General features: G+C 27.8%; 1 protein-coding gene across 3 annotated transcripts in view; it reads left to right on the forward strand.

Moving 5' to 3' along the window:
• ome (dipeptidyl peptidase 4 omega) overlaps positions 1-19320 on the forward strand; it is a 218515-nt gene that overhangs the window by 12692 nt on the left and 186503 nt on the right. Inside the window, exon 1 of one of the 3 annotated variants that reach the window (XM_067044645.1) lies at positions 5492-5599. The exons of 1 other annotated variant lie outside the window; for it this stretch is intronic. In XM_067044645.1, coding sequence (XP_066900746.1) covers positions 5537-5599 — 63 coding nt within the window. In that variant the 5' untranslated portion in view covers positions 5492-5536. Of the gene's footprint in view, positions 1-5491; positions 5600-19320 lie in introns of those variants that run through there. One more of the 3 variants, XM_067044643.1, reaches the window with a different exon arrangement.

Raw genomic sequence — 19320 nt, forward strand, 5'->3', positions numbered from 1 at the left:
AAATAAGTAAAGGTAGAAAAGTAAAATAGTGTAAAGATGTGACATGATTTCCTATATGAAATTTAAATTATGAAACATTATGAGGTTTAAAGTACATGAATATGGGACAGTGGTCCCGAAACGTTGTACTATAATATGATAATTTAATATAAATTACATTCAATAGGAAGTTTATTAACCTCAACAAATTTGTAAGAAAAAAAAAATTATTACTGTGGAGTATCAGTATTTGTTTTGGCAAACCAATTACTGTAATGGCTCTATTTGTATTGGGGCTGCCAAAAAGATGTATTACTATTATATGTTTTTTTTTCATACATCACATTTACGTTAATTTTTTTTTAAAAATATTATTTACTTCTTATTTCATTATCTAAATAATCTGGGGTAAAGAACGGAAATGTATATGTATCCTTTATATAAAAAATATCAAATGAGAAAACGGGTATAATTCGCAATTAATAAAGTGTCACTTCTTTTATTAATTGTATGATTTTAATAACTAACATAAATATACAACGCAAGACAAAATAGCTTATAAATTGTTTAACATCTACTTAGAAGAACACTATAGTTAACTTAAAAGTACGAAACCAGTACATTTTTTTTTTAATCACGTAACTTTAAGTTACACCCAAGTTATAAGGACACAGGGTTGAAAACTGGTCTAATTCGAAGCCATAACTTTGTCACTAGAGCAATTTCATTACAGACTTGACAGTTACTGGACCGATTCTATCCCATTCGACGGAACACAAAGTAAACAAACTTATTATGCGTCGCATGTGGTGAGTGCTAAACAACACGGACAGTAAAATATTAGTGGATATTATTAAATTGAAAAGAGCTTATTAATCCATTAACGGATCCAGAGGAGAGAGCGCAAGGAGCGTACCCTCCTCCCCCCACCAAAAAAAAAAAATTTAGTTTTTGAGTCAATTTGTACTATAACATTTATATTATTCTTTTAAACAAAAGTAGCAGTAATATATTTAGCTGTAATATATCGTAGTGTGAATTATATGGTGCATGTTTTAATTATTTTTTTCGTGTTGAAAAATTAAAACCTAAAATATATATGTATATATAGTTGACCGTAATGATTTAAATATAAGTAGATAGTCAGGGTTGCGGTCAAAAAAATAACAAATAGTTTAAAACTATTTTAATGTCCGACGTTTCGCCCCACTTTGCAGGGCTTCATCAGGCTGTTCAAAGCGAACGGTTGAACAGGAAATATACTAATTGTTGTTGGCAATATACTAACAGGGAATAAACTATTTGTTCTTTTTTTGACCGCAACCCTGACCATCTACTTATATTTAAAACCTAAAATGTTCAAGTTCAAACACCCTTTTATGGAATTCAACCATGACAATTAATGATTTTATTCCAATGAGACAAATTCATGAGAGAATTCGAAAGATATATTTATTAACTTTAAGTAATTGAAAAATAATTGGAAATAAAACTCAATTACTCATTTAACTTGGAGAACATATTACCCATAGCATTATGAAATCGTGAAAAATTAATTTGATGATTTACATGGGTTATACATATTTTCTTGATGTTTCATAGCTTTAGGAGAGGTATCGAACGAGTAATCCTGGACATTAATTAATTTAAAATTCCGAATTTTATATTTATTAAGTACAATGTCCATCAATTAATGTCAACAATACATTTAGCATTCATTGAAAAGCGAACAAATAAAAAATGCAGTATTTGGGAATAAATCAACTCGAAAATACTATAAATGTTATATTGAAATGGTATAAATTTTCTTTTGAATTTCAGGTACATATTTCCGTAAATATACGTGTTATATAGTAAATATAAAGTTTACTTTATAAGCTTATCATTAGTGTTTACTTACCTAAAATTTAAAAGAAGTATATGAGTTCAATAATAGTATTAGGGTATTTTAAGGTTAATTTTGAAATAGGTCATTTCAGAGCTGTGCTGTGACTTTTTTTTGAGTAAATTAGTAAATTATTCAATATTTGACTAAAAAAAAAGATATCTTATCATTCATGCTTTCACCATAAATTGTTTTTTACGTTTTGTAAGTAAATAATTCGAATAAAATTAGAGCTTAAATTGTTACTTTTCATTCTTCGTCCATTATTAGTCATTGTAGCTTGCGAAAACCAATATCAATTATATATACTTCACGGTTCTTTTTATTTGTAGGAATTTTTGCATAAAGGTCCCCGTCAAAGCAAGTGCTTTATTTTCACCTTTTGCTCAGGTCTGTCAGTGGTTTATATTGTGTATGGAAAATAGTTAAATATTAATATAATTTATTATATCCAATTTATATAAATGTATTTTAGAACCCGGAGATATATAGTGAATAATTAGCTGCGTGAAGAAGTTTAATTGAAATTAATAAGTTTGGAGATGTGAAGTATGAATTGCAAAGTAGTTTATTTAGAGAGTTTTAAATAAAATATAATCTTTTCTTCAGTATAACGTGGTCGTGAACTAATGAAGAAGGTTGTTGAGTAGGTTGAGTTAGATCTGGCTCCAATTGATAATATTAGATATTCTTGACCAGAAGGAATCGACAATGCGAGTTCAATATAGGTAAGGTAGTTGACTAGGAGGTGAATACATAAGATGAGATTTACGGGGGACAGCCGTAAATCAACGGTTAGAGAACATCTTCGTAGGAGTAGTAGTTTTCATGATATTTGCTAAAATAAGTTGATTTATAGTTGTTCGGACAAATTTTCATGTGCCAAATTTATTTCATATGCGAATATCATAAAAGCTACTACTCTTAGGGAGTTAAACGAAATAAACTAATTCATAGTACATTGAACTAGCTTTAATTTGATTGCTAATAGACATCTGACAGATAGGTGTCATAAGCTACTTTATAGTAAGTTAAATTTTCTTTATTTTGAGTGCTGGCAGACATATGTGCGTCTTATGAGTCTAGTTGTAAATTTTTTCAAAAATCAAACATTTTATACGAACAACTAGAAATTAACAGTTTGTGAATTTATTTTGTCAAATATCATAAAAACTACTACTCTTAGGGAGTTAAACGAAATAAACTACTTCATAGTACATTGAACTAGCTTTAATATGAGTGCAAATAGACATCTGTACGTCACATAGTTCCTGAGATATAGATTTCTCAAAATAAACTAACTATTTATTTTTATTAATATCTCCCTTTTACATATTATTATACCTCACCTATGCCATCTTTTCTTCACCTATCTGTTTTACTTTTTACAACTACTCTTATTTATTAGTCTAGGTCTGTATTTAGAACTTTTATCACACCTGGTTATATTTATTTTTAACTTGTTTCCAGTCCACCTAAATGTATACTTCCTTATATTGTTATTACTATTTCTTTTTTATGTCCTTTTTAAACATAACAATTCTTTTGAAATGTTTTTATTTTAATATTTTGTCAATTCTATAGTGTCTGTATCTATTTTTTTATTTGGCCCTGACGAAGTCCTGCAAAGTGGTGTGAAACGTTGGTTAACAATAAATAGTTTTCTTTTACTATTTTCATAAATTTATTGACCGCAATCCGGACTATCCTCATTATTATCCTCCTTATTCCTTCAATCGAATGATATAATGGAATCATGTGCTTACGGTGCACCATTGTTGCCCAATTTTTAATTCAGAGACTTTAATATGAGCGGGTGGGAAGCCAAGGTTTATAAATGGAAATTTCATCATTTTGAGAAAAAGTAGTCTAAACTTGAAATATTTGTATAAATATTCTGTAACGTTTAAGTGTGTATAATAGTTATATCATGATTAAACTGTATACCTCTTGAATATTGACCAATTGTTTTTAAAAAAAAAAATTTCCATTTACCAACTATCATTTTACAATTATAACAAGTGTCACTTGTCCTTCATGGCCTCCAAGAATAAAAATTAGCGGTGATAAATCAAATTGTAAAGTACCAAAGATGAATTTTACTAATACAAATATATGGTATTTATTAGCAAAATAATTATTATATTCTAATGAATAATGGAATTATTACTATCTTTGGTATAAAAATTATTTAGAAACCGGTCTTATTTGTGACTGATTTACTCAATCCTACACAGCCACGATAATAAGTTTTGTTGTCTTCTTCTAAATGCTTTTCATGATCGTGTTCAGCCAACACATCTCTTCTAGATGATTGTTGTCTGGCTTTACAAATTTAAAATGTACTCTAAAAAGGGTTGTTGCTCGGAAGAACAATTGAAAGCAATTCTTGCGATTCCTTGTAATAGTTTGTCTTTATTTCTGGAATATCAGTTTTGGATACCTTTTGACTTTTGGTATTGTGCTTTTCAAATAGTTCTGGAAGACAAAAACTTCGTTTTGCATGCTGGCCCCTAAAAAACTCTCAGACGATTTAGCTACGGCTTGTGTCCAAACATAAGGCATAAAAATACAGCTGATAGTTTGCGTAATGGATAACGCAAACGTTTTTGTCACATTCGGTGTATGAGCTCCCAGAAAGAAGGAAATTTTAATGCAATATTATAACATTATAACCTAGGCAGTTCAAAAAAATATGTAAGAAACTAATCAAAACACACATGATATTAATATTCAATGAAAACCATTACTTATTATATATTTCCATAAAATAATTAAAATATCTTCTAGCAATGCCTGAATTGGTTATCCAATACTATTTAAAAGGTAAGCATATACTTTTTGGTAGAAATGGTTACATTTACTCATACCCTATCGGAATCAATATTTTATATACATTAACTACAACCGCAATTCATTCTATTTTAGAAAAAAAATTGATTTAAAAAAAAATAAAAATAATTGCCTGCGCTTGAGACACCGTATTTTTACCCTGGCCTAGTTTAAACTAAATGCCAATTCATATTAGACGGAGAGTATAAACCGGATCTTTAGCACCTTTTTTAGTTGTTGGTGGAGGTTTGATTTTCGACAAATTAAACTCTTTGAGCTTGAAGGCGGTCATCAAACTATTGGTGAACCCATACACGCAATAGATCGATCTTGACGAGAGCTATTGATCAAACCTTAAACGATAATCTTATTCTTCACCGTGTCATAATTGTTAAACACTTCAAGTCAAACGAGGAGAAAAAGCGTACTCAAAATTGCGTTCAAAATTCCGCCATTTTTCGTGAGTTGAATTTAAAAAAATGTTTTTACCCTTTGGGTATGGAGTGGTTTGATGGAATTTTTGATGTAGAAGATATATTCAGGACTGTTATACCTGGCAATATCGTCAGACTTAGTCATTATTGAATTTTGGATTCTTTGCATTATATTCACGTCGAAAAATGTAAACAAAGCCATGATTCTTCCCATTGAAAGTTTTCAGTTGTTTGTTTTATATATCACTTTAATTATTTATATCACATACATGCAACCCTGTGACAATTATAGAAAGGCAATAGGTGATGAAGAGATGAAGCCGCAATGATAAGAGGGGTGATAATGCGAGGCGGGGGTGGGGGTTGTCTCAGCTGCCAGTCGGCTCTCCGCCTCTACTCAGGCAAGATGACTTCCGGCCAGCTCCACATCCAACCCCACAATGCGATGGAAGTTGCTAGCAGTAACCAGGTAGTTACCGTCAAAATTATTAATTATACCCTCATAATATCTATTTATTTATTTTTTTCAAGCTATATAGGTTTTTAAAAAATTAGATATTTATAAAAAATTACAAAGTTGTTATAGTAAACATTTTTAAATGTTAAAATAGTATTGAAGATTTTATCTACTCATTAGCTTTATATATAGATGTGTATAAATATCTAATACAAAAAAAAAAAATACTAGCGAATTCACGACCGGTACATTACTGGAAAGGGCTAACAGGTACAAAAAGAATCCTTTTCAAAAGGTAAAAAATGTTCAGTCGTTAAGTTACTAATTTATTTTGGCTGAAAAAAACTTTTCTATTGAAATATCTTTTCTAATATTTGAGGCAGTCCTATTCCTTAAGCAAATGTAAATGTTAATTTTAATAGCACAGCAATCATTGTCATCTTATCGCTCAATCATCAGAAATTTATCCCACATTTTATAATATTTTTCTTTTAAAAATGTATGATTTTCAATAATCTTGACATTCCCTACCAACTGTATTCCATTGACCAATTTTAATTGTATACTATTATATTTATTTATTTTTAATTTATTAATAGACAATTCTTTCCGGTGTTATCTGAAGAAATTGTGGTGTTCATCTGTTTGTGTAATTAGTTGTATGTTCCTTCCTTACAGTGTAAAAATATTTAAACATTTTTTATACAAATTACCATTAAATGATCAATTTCAATTTTCTTCATAACATTATACACTTAACATTTTTGGTTTTACTTTATATTAAAATACAACTACTGAAGACAAACTAAGAAACATATATACCTTATTAATATGAACTACAGAAAAGAAGAACTCCTTAAATTCAGGTTCTAATTATTTAACATTTATTTCCTCAGTAGATGTCATAAATATGAGAATTTTTCACCGATTTATATATATCACAATATTTGGTATAATTTTAAAAAATAATTATCACATAACAATTTATTTTTAATGTTATGGGGAAAATATGGCGCCATGTGAATGCTAGGTGTTTTTCAGTATATATTTTATGTTCACTAATAATTATGAAACCTTAATTATAAATAATTATCGTTTACTTAAAAGGTATGCTTAAAGATTGCAGATCTTACTCGTGTAATTGTTTCGACATTAATAATAAATACTTAGGTATTAAGTGCTCAAGGATTTTCGTTTTACTTTTTCTAGCCAGGCTGTTTTTATATCTGTTATCAGTGTTTGCCATTATTTTCTATCATACACATTTTTAACAGTATATTGGATATTTATTGAGTGTTGATTAATTTAACATTATTTAATTATATTACTGGAAGAAAAAAAATATAAATAGATTGAATGGTGCTCATTAACTATGGGATTGTATTGAATGAATCTTACATGCTATTATTTTAAATGCAGCGATCTGCGAATGAATCGTTGAAGAAATAAATAAAATTTACTAATTTAAATAATAAGATGTAAACTCCCATTTCACGGTAATTTATCTGAGCATATTCATGATTTTATTTTTATCTTTATACGATCTTATTGTAATTGTGTTGTCTGGCTAGGCTACAAACAGCTACAAACTATTTTGTCATAAAACGTTTGCTTTAGTTTTTTTTAAAACGGAATGTAGTCCTTTTGTAAAGGATTTGAAATAGATTATCATGAAACTGAAAATAAAAAGTATTATATTGTAGGAGGATAGTCCGTGTGGTGGTCAATAAAGGTATCAAAATAGTAAAAAGAAAACTATTTATAAATAACCAACGTTTCGCCCAACTTTGATGGGCTTCGTCAGAGCTGTCATTCTGTGATCTCTTTTTCAATCAGACAGCCCTGATGAAGCCCTGCAAAGTGGGGCAAAACGTTGGTTAACAATAACTATCTTCCTACAATCTACTTCATACTGTCGACTATATTCTTCCAATAAAAAGCGTTATATTTCTAGTTTATATTATTATTTATTTTTTCAGAAATGTATCTGAACAATTTTAAGAGTACATATGTATATATTTATTTATTTTTTAAATTGTATTACCCATGATCTATTTCGAATTCATCAGAATCCAATTATAACCCTTTTTCAAAAATTGAAACAAAAATTTTGTGATAAAAAATAGGTTCCAATATATATAGCCTAGATGGTGTTTATACAGATTTTTGCTCATTTTAGGTTTTGTTACATTTTAACGTGTTATATTCTCTTCCCGATACCAAAAAGGTTTAACTTAATAAGTGACGTAGCTAATTAAAAATCCAGAATCATCAAAGTATACAAAAAAAAAAAGAGAAATTCGATGATAAATTAAATCTAGTATCATTATTGAAATACAGTACTCCCACAATTTTTCTGATACTTTGGCATTGTATAGACTATGATTATCAATATAAAATAAATTTAGAAATAAAATATAAATATATGCTTATAAAATAAATGGTAGAATTAACAAAATTATGTATACGATCTACTTAATTTGATTTATTATTATTATTATATGCTGATATTGCTTTTCTTGAAGATATTTTCCTTCCTTATGCAAACATCGTTGTACTGTGTTTGGGCACTCCCTGCTGTTTGGGCTAAGTAAGAAACTCACTCACGGCGACTGTAAAATGCATCAATCAAGATCTTCTAAACATTTTATTATATCATCATTTATTTATTCGAGATCAATATTGTATTACAAAAAATCTTAAATGTGATAATATATTTTGATTCTCTAACAGTTAATTTTAATTATATAATTTTTCAATACTTTTATTAATTTACTTTCCATTGTATTAACTGTTTGAGTTTGATCCTGTCATTAGAAACAGACATATTTTCTTTTTTATATATATAATTAAAGGAAAGAAATAATTGAATTTTAGTCTCTAAGAATGAAGATGACCTGAATAGATACGGAGTTTGTGCTACTAAAAATTAATAGTAATTTACAAAGAATCATAATAAGAGCATTAGGTATACATAGGCTTCATCCCTGCCCTTTGTTTCCAATCCCTATTGTATTGAAACCTTCAAAATTCATTTGATGTTGGAACTTAGTATTGTTGGTTTATTATCGTCAATAGTGAACTTTTCTAATTGACCAAAGAAAAAAAAATTAACACCTCAAATTATAAGATTTTACGTTTCAAGACACGTAATGTCTCAAAAATTTAATTGATTGAGTGTACGTCATCCGCGACTTTTTTCCGTAATTAAAGATTTATTTTAGATTCGGTACCAATGTTACAGATCATTCGAAGATGATCCTCGGAATTTGTCATTACCCTCCGCTTTTTCTTTTCAAAATTGTCGGCTGACTAAATGTTTTCTGTAGCTCTGTCTTGAATCTTTTATGAAGAGACAGGAAAACTTCTCAAATATACCAAAAAAAAAAAAATAAATAAAGAAGAAAAGAAAAAATAAATGAAATTAGCAAACATACAGGGTTTTGATCTATTATTTTTACCAAGTTACACGTCCTCAGATTTTGACTTTTTACATTTTAAGATAACGCACAGTAGATGAAATAAGTAACTCAAACAACAAGGTATTGTGTAATGATTAATAGTTTGTTTTTTTTAATTTTAAGATTTGACATTATTTATGTAAATGTAAGGATCCTCCAATTTCTTAGTTTACTTGTAAAAAAAGCAACAATGGAAATAGTTTTACAATTTATTGTTTTAAAAAAATAAGTTTTTGGACCACAAAAACGTTAATTAGAGGAGGGGCATAAAACTTTTTAATAAAAAATAAAACAATCTGTTACTCTCAAGGGTAATATTTTGTGATGCTTTAAATACCCATTCATATAATATATAGATATAAAACTTTAATTAATTTACCCGCGTTAATTCTACAGGTTATTCCTATAAAACATTTTAGTAGGAAGATTTTCCAGGCGGTGGTCATAAAAGTTAAAAAGTATAGTAGAAACTTAAAAATATTATAAAGAAATAACAATTGTTTATTATAAACCGACGTTCTGCCCCACTTTGCAGAGTTTTATCATGGCTTAATGAGAACAAGGTATCTAGGAAGTTGTAGGAAAGGTGATAAATTAAACTTTTATATAAATAAGAGAGAGAAACGTAGTAAACTCAAAACAATAATATACATGAATTAAATACGAACTAAAACAAGTATAGAAATGACTGGTAGAATTGCAATTTTTAAAATTAAAATCATCACAGACGGTCATCTCATAATCTTCCAAAACTTTTTAAGATTTAGATTTAAATTTAAATTCCCGACTCGCAAAATACTTCGTGTTGTATGTTTCAATGTGTATTTTTTTTATGGTACCAAATTTTATGTAATAGAATATTATGGGTCGTCATTTTTTTTATGGAAATAGTGGTGATGTCTATTAGAACCAAATATTATAATAATTTATGATACCTAGGTCTTAGCTACATGTCATTTATGTTTATAATTTTTACATATGTTTAATTGTAATATAACGAGATTTTATAAAATAATTATAGACAAATTTCGAAAAAAAAAAAAAAAAAAAAGGGGGGGTGTAAAACCAAAGTGACAAAATAGAAACAAAACAAGCATACAATCCAAGCAGAGCTCTAGGCTTCAGAAAGTTCTTTCTACTTGATGTGAATCGGTATCAGCATTATACGAAAACATGTAAATTTGATGATGAAAACACTACAAATAGTTTTGTTCATATAGTAATCAATGAAAGGATACAAAATAATACAATTTCTGAAAACACAATTCTTTCTTCTTTTTTTTAAATAAAGTTTGTCTAAAGAAAAAAAAAAAAGTGTTGCCAACATTCTAATTTTCCACTCTCCGCTCAGGGATTCCTTTATCTTCAAGTTTATTCTGTAGGGGTGAGTTTGGTGCTCTTTTTTAGCCGAAGTTTTCGCGCATTAAGAATTCCTACTCTAAGTTAGAATGAAGGAGAGAAAGAGGATTCCAACGTGAGTGGGTTTCGAACAAGTTGTTCTCCAACTTTCTACTTCCCCGGTCGCACTCGATCTTGGCGCTGACGGTAGCCGCCTTCCTTGCCAATAGTGCCTATTATATATGTATTTAAGTTGTGAAATTATAATTTTGTCGTAGTTTAATTAATTATAAAATTTATTCAGTTTGAGATTTTTTAATGAAGGTTTCATATCGATTTAATATATTTCGGTTAATCTGAAGATGACCTAATTGATTCATTACAGAAAAGTATGTCTTCATCATCAAATTTACATGTTTTCGTATAATCCTGATACCGATTCACATAAAGTAGAAAGAACTTTCTGAAGCCTAGAGCTCTGCTTGGATTTTATGCTTGTTTTGTTTCTATTTTATCAATTTGGTTTTACACCCCTTGCCACTCAGGAAAAAAATCCCAGCTTTAGGGGATATCCATAAGTGAATTTAATTTTTTTAAAATAATTTATTTATTGTTATTTACAACTGTATAAAAATATATACAACAAGTAAATTTGCTGTAGGTGACATAGTGACATGATACAAACATGTGGAGACTCCATATTTTTTATTCATTTTCGAAACATTTTTAAAGGTACTTTGGATCTTAGTTAAAAAAAAAGTTCAGAAAACTATCACTATATTTATGTCATTCCATTTTTATCTAACAGATAAATTTTCAGTCTTGGGCTAAGCCAGCCATGGTTTCCATGAAATAACCTCTTTTGTTGCTAGATGATTTGCTCATTTATTTTAAATTGCGTCGGAAAATAAATTCTGAGTGTTATTTCTTACTGTTTTAGGGTGGTATTAAGCAGACGTAGTTTATACAACCTTTTTGAAACAAACATATTTACTTAGTTTGCTTTTAGAACAGTCTAAAAATAGTGAATTTTAGCTAGGTGGCTTACTCTTTAAAACCATTTACAAAGAATTAAATTAATCTACCCCTCTCCAAATATTAAATTTAAATATATCATTATTACATATTCAAAGTTAGTTTACATATACACATACAACGGTGAGATAACTAATGATAAACTAAAGTCAAAGAAGGTGGAAGAACATTTCGATATTCAACATCTTGTTTGATTGTCATTTATATTCTTAAACGAGCTGGAACCCTAGTTGGGAAGGGCTTGATTAGAGACATTAACATATGCAAATACAAGTTTTATTCATTTATGACTGCAACTAAAATATTAATCATAAATACCAACTTAATATTGATCATTAGTCGTTTGAGGGGCCAAAAAAAATCATTATCCCATTAGTCATGATTATTTATCGTGATAAAGTGTAATTGTTAATCTGATTATGTAGTATGATATTTTAAATTTTAATTAAATTAAATTAAATTAGTAAAACGTAATGTATTAAAAATAATATATTAAAATAACAAGTTGTTAAGATTTATGGAAAGAAAAAACCAGTATCTTATCGGAATATTATTTTTCTTAAGTACACACTCACTAGTAGATTCAACCTAGTGCCGCGCGACCTCCTGGAAATTTCTTTCTTTTTTTTTTTAAATGTTTCTATTACATATTAATAAAAGCAACTCTCGCATTTATTATTATGCCTCTGATTAGAAAATAAATTGTTTTTCAGAATTTAAGCTAGTTAAACTATATTTCTTTATATCGATATTTTCTATGAGGTTTATGGATTTGATATGGTACAAAGGAGAGCCTTCCCATGAGTAAATTTCTTGATCCGCCCCTGGACACAATCATAGTTGATGGTCTACGATCGAGTTGTTTAATGGTCGATGATGAGCACTACCAATATCGGAAGAGCCATTAGGCCTGCTGAATAGTTGGCAGGACTGTCGAGTCATCGCAACACATTGAACAGGATTGACGTGGCCTGTCGACCAATGCCACAAATAAGATACTATTTCTCTAGAACATCTCATGTTCGGAATGCCTTCCCTTCTTCTTCCACACGCATGCCTTACCGTCCATATTTAATGAACTTAATTCAATAGATTTCCAGGCTGCATAGCTGAATGTTATCTTTATGTTCGAGTATTTGTTTAAATGAACTTTGGAAGATCCGAATCTAAATCTCGCTGAAAAAAAGTGTGTATTTTAGACATTTAAGATAGTCACCTTCTCCGCCATTTTCTCCCTGCACGTTAGAGCAATAAAATTTCCGAATCCTAGATCTTATGAAAAATGAATATGATAAGAGGATGGACTACATTGTTTTGGTAGATATATAAACATTTAATCTTTACCAAACTGACACTTTTTGCACATAAAAAATGGGCATTGATTGTTGTTGACCCAAACCTCAAAAATAATATTTATAAAAAAACTCATCAGTCCTTCCATATTTCAAAAAATACATCTGAATATTCAAATATAACTATAAATTTTGATTAACCTATTACTAATATAATTTTTTTCATTAAATCAGGAATTCTCGTCAAGTTCATAATCCTCACACAAGACTGAAAAGACAGGAAACTGCACGTCGATTTCGACTGTTACAGCACTTACTAGACAAACGGTCTAAACTTCCAATCTATTACAAAAGACTGATCTACATGACTGTAATAAGGTCAATCTGGAGTTGAGCTTTAGGGCTCTACTAAACCTTCGAATTCCTCTCTTATCTAATCCTTACAATCCAATATCCTTCGTAAAATCCCTAATATTCCTTACTTTGTCATAAATAAAATCATACATAAAGACCTTAATGTTCCATATGTAACCGATCTAGCACGAACCAGATATCATTCCTTCCATTTTAAACTCCCTAACCACTCAAACTCGCTAGTTTCTAACTTTGCTTCCTCTTCCATTCCTAACGATCTTCCGAAATGCATGAAAAGAAGTAGGCAACGAGACCTGTTAATGTAAAAACGTCATTAGTGTGCTACCAATGAGGAATTCCTCTACACCCCTGTATCCCTACATAATAACTTACATAAAATGTTTACTAATAATAACTTTACTTTACTAAATGTATAATTATGTACAATTGTAAATTCCAATAATTATTTTTAAAAAATAATTAATAATTAAAGTGCCCAGAACCCAATGTATTATTCAATTAAGAAGCCTCGAGGGATTTCCAAAATCATTCGATAAATACTACAAACAGGGCAGTTCACTCTGGTTCAAATTTTATTAGATCATTTTTATAGCTATTTTTATTTCCATTAAAATGGAATGAGAATTATTTTTTTTCATTGGGTCACTATTTTGTTCTGTTGGTGTTTCATCCATAAAAAGTAAGTTGCATAGAATTGATTAGTGTGGACTTTAAAGTCAATTACTTTTGTCGGTATAAAGAACGCTTACAAAAGTACCCTTTTCTGCTTTATTCCCTCATAAGTTCAAATAGGCCTAATTTATTTTATTAATTTAAAATTTTTAAATAAGATGCGCAAAAAAGTAGGTCAAAGTTTATTTTAATGCCCAGATTGAAAAATGTACTTACCTACCAACATTGATGTTTTATCTATATCCCTTATTATGCTTTATATAGAAATATAATTATGGAAAGTTTAGTATTATTACAATCTGTTCCACTTGTGGACGTTGAAGGTTAAAATAATATTAACAAAACTCTATATCCTTTGTTTTGATTCTCAAACATAATCATAATTTGCTACTGTGTATCTTTCTTTCATTATCTTGTTAAACCGAGCTCAATACAATGGATTTTCGCAATCTCCTTATTGTATTAAATTTGATTATTGATGAAGGTTACTCCATCAATTCAATTGTTTCTAATATTTTATTTATAATTGATTATAAATAACATAAAATAGTTTAATATTTCAAAATTTTAATCAAATAAATGGTATTTTATTAAATATTCAAAATACACAGAAATTTTAAATATTTAATAAAATACAATTAAATATAATGTTTTATATATTATTATATACGAATTATAATTAAAATGTTTATAATATATTCTAATTACGTCATTAGCTTATACCGATTCTTCCGATTACTTAAATGGATTCAACAATTCTGTTAGAAGATCAAAAGATCTGTTTGAGACACATTTATTGTTCAGTTTCTTTAATACTATTCTTATTAATTATGCCATAACATTTTAAAATAATACGTAGCATTTAAGAATAAACAATAAACAATATTAATAGTAAATACTACTTTTGCTAAAATTAAAAATTATATCTTTTTTTCAGGAAGAATATCTTTTAAATCAAAAATGTATCATTCTTATTATTACTTATGTTATTAACATTAAAATACTATTAACTAATATATAATATTATAAAATAAAAAACATTATTATTCAACCTTATAATTATTCATCGATCATTACTTATACAGTGTTCCTTATCTATGTATTTTTTTTTCCTTTCGTGTCTTTTCATGTGTATAATAAATCATTAAGATATCACATTTTTCGAATGACTTTCTCTTCTTATTTTTTTAATGGTTTTATATTACTTTACACATTATTAACAATATCTTTTCGATAAGATACTGAATAATGTATATTTGTTTCCTCCCGTCTTGAAGTGATAATTTATTCCACTAACACAATAGATCCTTTCTTACCTGATATTCGACATTTTATTATTTTTTATAATTGTTCTCTAATTTTCTGTTTTTTGTTTTGAAACGAACTCATTTTTCAAATGGTATACGTTTGTGCTTATTTATTTTATTTTTATATATAGTCCTAAGCAAAAAAATAAATATATCATTGTTGCAAAAATGTCCATTTTATAATTTTTAAACTTGAGCATCACTTATAAAAACAAGAAAATAAGAACCGTATTTCGATCTTTGCCGTTAAAGCAAATAATGGGCTGTCACAATAAAATTGCCTTTTATAATATAAAAGTATCTAAAGATACATTAACGTGAAATAAATTTCACGTTTATATTTTAAAGGATTAATTGATTCTTAGTTTTTCTCCCTGATTTTGATTTTGAGCGAATGACTAAAGATTTGTAATGGTATAAAACATCTCTGTAAGATTATTGGTTAGAGTATTAGTTAAATAAAGAACTTTTTAAAAATTATTCTTGTGCCAATATATTAAAAACTAATTTGATAAAACTCAAATACATTAATGCAATAAAAAGTATTTTTTCGAATTATTATTTGTTCTTTTTTTATTATGTATTAGATATTTGATTTTGTTTAGATTACTTATAATGATTAAAAGATTTGAAAGGTATTATTTAATTAGATTTTAATGTATAAGTTCGTTATTTTTGAGGAGACATTTGTAATAATAATAATAGCACCACTAATAACACATTAAATTTGAAACCATAATCCTCTTGTCTTTTAATTAAATATAATTTATTGTATTATTAATCGATCGATTAAAAAACATTTCTAAGTCTCTTTTAATTTAATTTAATTTAATAATAGTCTTCCATTAGGAATAATCCGCATGAATGTGGGAAAGTGAGGTAGTTTTTTTTCTCATTTTTTTTTATTTTCTCCGTTTTGTCTATTTCTCCCTCTTAAAAATCTTTGGTTATTGTGAATATGCTTCAAGTAAACTCAGCGCGTAGAAGATTTACGCTATACTCAATCTTTCCATTTAAACATTAATTTAAGTTTTTTAACTAGTAATATTTTATTAAGGTTTTCTTAATTTAAAAAAAATTGTTTCTTATTTTTTTAATTTTCTTTTAATCCATGCTGTGTAAGTTCCGTGTATCAGTTATTTTAATTATTTTTTTCATACAAAAGAAAAAAATTGAAATTATTATTTGACTAATTTAACCCACTCGGGTAGCTAAGGTCGATTAGTGGGAGGGAAGAAAAATTCCAATATTAAAAATAACATAATTTGTATCCTTTTAATTTGGCTCAGGTCTTTTTGTTAAGTCCGAATTTTATCTACTAAGATATTTCTGAACCAGGAAGATAGTTTAGAAACAACTATATTAACTTGTTTGTAATCAGTTTTGTTTGCCACTTATTACATTTGAGAAAGTTACTATTTAAAACTAATTCTGTTCTAAAAGATAAAATATTAAGACAATGAACCATTAAACTACAAAACGCGGGGAGTTATGCTTGGTGTTGCGGAAAGGAAGGCAGTGTTGATGTCGGTACTTCCTGGTGCTAAACTGAAAGTGTTTAGTCTTTTGAAAACAGTAAACAAACAATGTACATGTTTAAGTTAACTAGGAATATTTAAATTGAAATATTTTCCAAAGCTGTTGGTATTTTTTTTTAATTACCTGCTTTATTTACTGACGTTAGTTTAATAAAATTAATTTTATTAATACAAATTTGCAGGTTTAAAGTAAAGATAACATTTGTATGATTAATTATACTGTACAATTCTTCCAGGAATTTCGTTAGTTATTTTAAAACAAATATTCAATTACGGTTAATTAATGTTCATGTCTGAATAGACAATTGAATGTTTTTTAAATATCATAATTTGATAAGATTGTGGTTAATTACAATTTTGTGGAACTACTTAAAAGTTTTTTTTTTTGGAAGGATCAATTTGTTAGGTAGCTCAAATTCCGATCTCCTCTCTACTTTATTTATTTTTTATATATAGAATATTTTTTTCAATCATTCTGATGTAATCATTATTTAAAGATGAATACCACTAAAAAAAAAATTTAAAAACAGTTGTTCATAGAAAATAAATAACTGAAAAATATATGTAATACTTTCATGTATCGATATGGAATATACAGTAAGGGGAAGTTATGTAATCATGCAAAATTTCAATATCGAGTTTTCGACGAAAATATAAGTTTAGTTGTGTTGCAAATGCCGCATTAGATAATCGAATCTATATTTTTTTTAGGATTTTGATCAAACTTTGTAAATCAATGTAAAATTAAGTAGTCTTTATTATCTGATAGGTTTCATCCTCATTATTAAGACAGTACTCTTCTTACTCAGCTTAAATTAGGATTTTTTAATCCCCCGAAATACCTTTAGTATTGTTTATTTGAACTAATTACGTACTCACATTTTTGTTCGTAATGAAAAATAGATAAATATAAACCATGAAAGAAATTGCAACTTAGAGCAGGGGGGGGGAGAGTAAATTGTTTGTGGTGCGCACCGCACCAGATTTTTTTAATTTAATAATTTGTTTATTGTTATTTACAACTGTATAAAAATATATACAAAAAGTAAATTTATTGTTAGTGAAAACATAACACGATACAAACATGTGGAGAGTCTACCCATTAACAAAGCTACATTTGAAATAAAAAAATGTTTGACCATGAAATTAAGTTGCATTGAAATAATTTTAGCGGTATAAGTAAAATAAAACTTTGTTGTTTACTATTTTGAAATGATTACTTTCATGTAATTCAACACCGAAGGTCTTCAAGTTTTTTTTATTGTTGAAAGAAATAAAACAATGTCCTTTAGCAAAGGCTTGAAAACAATAAATAAAAGCAATCCAGGAGTCTTTCAGGAAATTTCATTTTCTTATTTTGGGTACCGGTTCAGTGAATGGAAGTGTTGAGCTCGGAAGAGTTAATGCTCAAAAGGAGGTTGTTAATGTGGATGAGGTTGGTCCCAGATGTTATCGTTCGGGTTTCGTTTACCATTGGACAGTCACTCGTAAAGATTGTTACCTGGGAAACTGAGACCATTCTTTCCTTATCCCACCATCGTTATGTCCAACAAGGAATAAAGATAATTCTTGTACGATGGACACTATAAGAAAACTAACATCTTTAGCGAGAACAATAACATTCTTTGTACTGTTTTCACGGCCTAGTGCTTCACAATTACTGTTAATTATAACAAAATATGAAAACAAATTGGCTCTATTAGAATTGGTGAGTTAATTAACTTGTTGGCTACGCATCTTAATCTACCTTGTAATTTGGTATAATAACATTTATTTGTTTATGAATAAATTATACATTAATTTTTTCTTTGGGTATAAAAATACTTTTAAATATGATTTTAAAAATAAAAAATATTCAATTATTAATTAAATTGATGCAAAGAAGAGATTGAAATATATTAAGCAATTGTTTATAACAAAGTCCTGACCTGCAGAAGAACCTACCTTTATTTTATGAGATTGGAAATTTGTGTATTTTGTAAAAAAGGGAACCTGTTGAATATTTAAAGTGATAAAATAAGAATATAAATATTTGAAAGTAAATAACCATTTTTTTATTTATGATTTTTTTTAGAAATTTATCATTGTAAAATGTAGTGGTATTTGGTATATATGATTGCTATGTATAATAATTGATAAATATATGTATTAATGATAGAGCGTATTATTTCAAATTACGAAGATGGTTTTAGCCATACAAAGGGGGAAAAAATAGTTTGGAAAATAAATAGTTTTTAACTATTTTTTGGTTTCTTGTCGACTGCACCCTGATCAGTTTCTTCATAATTTGATAAATATATTGGTTTTTAAAGATAATCGACTTGGGTAAATAGATGGGATAAAAATAAAACATGGACAGATCAATTGTAAGATATGATAATAGAAATATAGTGTGAGAATGGTGATGTAAAAAAAAGAATATTTTGGTTGTTCCTTGATAATGGCCTGAGGTCTCAGATATGGTTCAAAAGATATTTGTTTTTAAATTAAAATAAAATGTATTATTATTTTTTAAAAAATGTATTACTATTAAATATTACAATCTGTTTACCTTTACACAAAAATTATTAATCGTGTAAATTAACATTCATATAGTTTTTACAGGTCTAATTAATTAAAATTAATAAATATAAGAAGATAGTCATGGTTGCGTTATAAACTATCTGTTCTTTTTTTGACCGCAACCCTGACCATCTTCTTATATTTAAGTTTTAC

This window comes from Halyomorpha halys, unplaced genomic scaffold, assembly GCF_000696795.3.
Source record: "Halyomorpha halys isolate HHAL.00 unplaced genomic scaffold, Hhal_1.1 Scaffold999.1, whole genome shotgun sequence".
Taxonomy (NCBI): Eukaryota; Metazoa; Arthropoda; class Insecta; order Hemiptera; family Pentatomidae; genus Halyomorpha; species Halyomorpha halys.